General features: G+C 34.5%; 1 protein-coding gene across 1 annotated transcript; it reads right to left on the bottom strand.

Moving 5' to 3' along the window:
- Positions 1-2,820: 2,820 nt before the first annotated feature.
- Positions 2,821-4,053, bottom strand: LOC126691498 (putative disease resistance protein RGA3). The gene has a single exon (XM_050386533.1). It carries the CDS (start codon positions 4,051-4,053, stop codon positions 2,821-2,823), a length of 1,233 nt encoding a protein of 410 aa, XP_050242490.1.
- Between the last annotated feature and the right edge of the window lie 438 nt (positions 4,054-4,491).

Raw genomic sequence — 4,491 nt, forward strand, 5'->3', positions numbered from 1 at the left:
GACATGAAAAATATTCTTATTTTTTGTGTTTTTACACACATTGATTCTGCAAGTGAAGCACGCATTGCGTTTTCTAAGTCAAGATAAGCACAATATCCAGCCAAAAGAGCAATTTAGTGAGGAAAAGAAAACATTATGCAAAGAAAATTAGTTGATAGACTATAAAGAACATCTGATCTTGCAAATATAAGTAATTAGGGATTAATTTATTAAAGGATAGTAAATTAACTGGTCTATTTAGAAAAATACTCCATGCTGCCAACATAAATCAACATTTGTTCAGTTAAATTTAGATGTCTGCCTTTCTTACAAGTTTGAACACTGCCACCACCAATGATTACAAAGGAACTGCCATGCCACACCTTTTTTTTCCCCCTATTTGAACATACGCTCCCAATAGGTCTTGAAGCCCCCAACCTCACCGTCTACCTAGCACTTGCAAGGGGAGGAGGATGCCAGCTGAGTGAGAACTCATTGATCTTACTCATGCCACACTTATGTCAATATGCAGCAAAAGAGTAAATATGCAACCGCAGATAACTTGTAGGGATTTATTTTCCATGCTAAAAATGAATTCTTGAAAAAAAGAGGAAAAAATCAAGATTTTTTTCTTTTGTGTTCGAAGGAAACTTATAGGAGACAATGAAGCAACCAACTGGGAGAAGTACAATGTATTTATATGGCAACAACAGAGGCACACATTTAAGGTGCAGATTTGTGCCTATATGCACAAGGTTCAATAGAACTCATTTCATCAAATTTACTGAAATGACCATCTATGGAGTCAATGTTAGCAACATTCTCCCTCATTCATAGACAACACCAGCAAACACCCATGCTGTTATTTATAATCATAAGATGCCTAGTTCTAAATTGATAGCACTGTTATGGTGATGCTAGCAGTATTAATATTCACGATTACGTGTTTTTGTGTTCAAAGTACTCATAATTGCAGCTTAATAGTTGTAAAACGAATTGAAAAAACATTGATAAAGAAGAAGGGAGCCTGGAAAAACCATACAGAAAGTACAATAAGAAGATCTTGAGCGATGTGGTTTGGTCCTGCAATCTTGAGCAGAAGATATGGACACAGTAATATCTAGTGTGTTAGGATTAAATGCAAGATGGACTTTATCTAAGATATTATCAGTTAAAATTAAGATATCAGGACATCAAATAATGGATTAACAACAATTCCATTATAAATATATTTCTTATCATTAGCTAGAAAAGTTAGAAATTGTTTTTAAATGTTCACCAAAAGGGTGTTCTTGCCAAAATATTAGCCACAACACAAGCTACTCTGAACTTAGCTGATGAGGTTATTATCAAATGACCTATTGTTAAGTCCTCTGGACCTGAATTTGTAGATAATCTTACTTATTAAAGGCTAAACTACTGACGGTTTCCATAAGCAATGGAATATCTCTACGAAATGCAATTGCTTAGCCTACCAACTCAAGTACAATAAAATGTAAATTTAATGATTGTTCAGCTAATTATTTTCAATATCTTCTGATACTTCCTTCTTTTGGGGGAAAATTGTTGATTGAGCCTTTACATATCATAGCATATAAGATGTAATGATTTGTGATATTATTATAAGTGTTCCCAAACTTTAATCAGATAAAAAAACAGAGCTGTCATTTGAAAAAAAAATGTAGTGCCACCTTAACTGAAGAAGATAGATAAAAGCTATAAATTGTGTGAAAGAAATGTGACAAATCCATTGATCATGGAACTCTTACATGGGAAGAGAGAGATGGGCTAATAGTTGTGAAAACCATATGTTGGGGAGATAACATTTTGGAGAGACTCCAATTGAGTAGTTAATATAACAAGTAAAACATCAATTAACTCAAAAGGCTTAAGCATATGAGTTTTGGCCTAACTATGCTATATTAACCACTCATTTTTCTCATTGTTATTTAACGTGAGACTTCACTCATACGTGTGTACCCAATACTATATATAAGAACAAAAAAGGGTTTTGGGATCTATGTAAATTGACTTATCTGCAGGTTTCACAATAATGGTAAAAAGAAGTTCCTTGTTTCATCTAATTAATCCAAACTAATTCAAATCATATCAAAAAGTTTTAGAGGGAAAAAAATTAGGATACACCTCAGCACTTTTGAGCCTCGTTGATGATGTGAAAGGCTGTGTTGCTTTTCTAGATGCCTCTCTCCCTTAAATTTCGTCGATTCTATCCTGTAAGGTGCAGAGGAAAACTTTCACAACAGTTGTAATAACACTATTCCACTTCTTTGCAACTAAACTTAAACTGGAGATCAAATGATTATACATACATTCATTAAGAAGTAACTGGTTCGTAAGTAGTAAAATTTAAAGCTCTCTCTCTATGTTGGTAGTTGTAATTCCAAATTTTCATTAAACACTCATAAGTTGAGTACTTATAAGTGTGACAACAATGAAATTCCAAGCTATACATCATCAACATTATCCATGGTAGTAAAAGCCAACCAAATAACATAGTAGACCATGCATGCAAGAAGAAAGACATAACTCAATATTAAAATTTTCTCAATATCCCACCTTAAACAGCTGCTAAGGAATTTCTAAACCTTGAGCAGCAACAAGTACCTAAATCTAGAAGGCAAAATAGTTAAACTTAGTTTAGGGATGAACTTGTAAAATGGGATATAGTTTACGGTCGAAAAATAGAATTTCAAAAAAGTAAAAAATTAAAAATTAAAAATTAAAAAAGAAAAAGAAAAAAAAAAAAAAGCATTAGCTTAGTAAGATAAATAAACAGAGCAAACTAAAAAGAGGAAGAAGATTTTAGCACTTACCTAATCTTTAAATCAATTTGACCAGAGGGACGTGTGCTATCTTAGGCCAATCCTTGCCAATATTTCGCTCACAATTTCTCCTCAAATTAGGACAACGAACAATCTCCAATTCTCTTAGAGTAGTGAGGTGACCCAACCCCTCTGGCAAAGAGGATAATTTTGGGCAATACCGAATCATAAGTTTTTGAAGTGAATTGAGATCTGAAAGCCACTCTGGCAATACCACCAAGTTGTGACAACCAAAGATAGTTAAGAAATTTAAAGTATTGGCAGATCCTTTAAGCCATGGTGGTAGAGCCACTAGTTTTGGCAATCTACCGATGCTGAGTTTTCGGAGACTTGTTGGGTAGTCATCCCCTTCTATCAAATTAAGCTTTTCACAATTTTGAATTAACATAACTTCTAATGCTGTCAGATGTTTCAAACCTTGTGGCAAAGAGTTTAGGCTTTCACAATTTTGAAAGCCTAAAAAGCGAAGGGCGGTAAGGCACTTGATCCCTTCAGGAAAGGACTCTAGCCTAGGACATTTATCAAAATGCAATATTCGAAGAGAACACATGCACTCGATTCCATCGGTGGGAAAACGAGTTTGTTTTGTGGTTATTGACAAATATCTGAGGCTGATCAAGTTCCTTATATCTCTTGGCAACTCTTCAAGCTCTTCACAGCCACGTAATATCAATGTTTCCAAATTCTGCAGGTTGCAAATGGACTTAGGCAGTTTCTTGATTTGCTTATTCCCCCGTAAGTTGAGATATCTCAAATGCTTTAAAGTACTAATTGAGCTTGGCAACTCCTCCAACCTTGAATATCTTAAATTTAGCAGCCTCAGTTGCTTAAATCTTGAGATGCATGTTTCCACCAAGGGTTTATTATTAAAAGTGTGTTCAGTTGGTACCCAATCTTCGCATGAGAAATTAATAGCCCGCATGCTATTACTCAACTTATTTAAAAAAGCTATCATTGCATCAACACCCATATTATGGTCCAAAATTGACACATGCCTAGCCTTTTCAAAGTTGTTGGAGTTATTTGTGTTTTCAATTAAGCAATAATCATTTTGTGCAACATATAATGAAAGATCATGTATCAAATCATGCATTTTAAATGTCACGAAAGTACCAACGTCTTCAAATTCTTGAAAGAGAGATCTTGATAAAAAATCTTTTATATATTGTTCTCCAATGTCTTCCAACTCTTGAGCACTTTTGTTGGATTTCTGGAGGAGCCCATTTGCCATCCAAGACTGGATTAAGTCCAAATTACTATATCTAAAATCCTTTGGATATAATGAGCAATGAGCAAAACATTGTTTCAAGTATGATGGCAATTGATTGTAACTCAATCTTAGCACAGGTAAAATGTCATCATCCTTTTGTTCTAGTTTCCATATCTCATTATCTCTTATAGAAATCCAATCACGCTCCTCAGTTTTTGAATAAAGTAAGCCCCCTAGAGTCTTCACAGCCAAAGGAACACCTCTACATTTTTTCACAATTTTTTTTCGACGAAAATCACATTTTGGTCCCTACATTTTGACCCGATTCCCGTTTTCGTCCCTAAGTTTTTTTTTTACCGCTTTTAGTCCCTCTCCAGAAAAGCGGTTCCATTTTAGTCCCTACCGTTACTTCATAAACGGATATGGCTGATGTGGCAAACGGCATTGGTAGTCAATAAT

This window comes from Quercus robur, chromosome 7 (genome assembly GCF_932294415.1).
Source record: "Quercus robur chromosome 7, dhQueRobu3.1, whole genome shotgun sequence".
NCBI lineage: Eukaryota > Viridiplantae > Streptophyta > Magnoliopsida > Fagales > Fagaceae > Quercus > Quercus robur.

What these genes read in the sequence shown, in the direction of transcription:
- LOC126691498 (XM_050386533.1), bottom strand. Translation starts at nt 4,053, where the DNA reads ATGGCAAATGGGCTCCTCCAGAAATCCAACAAAAGTGCTCAAGAGTTG.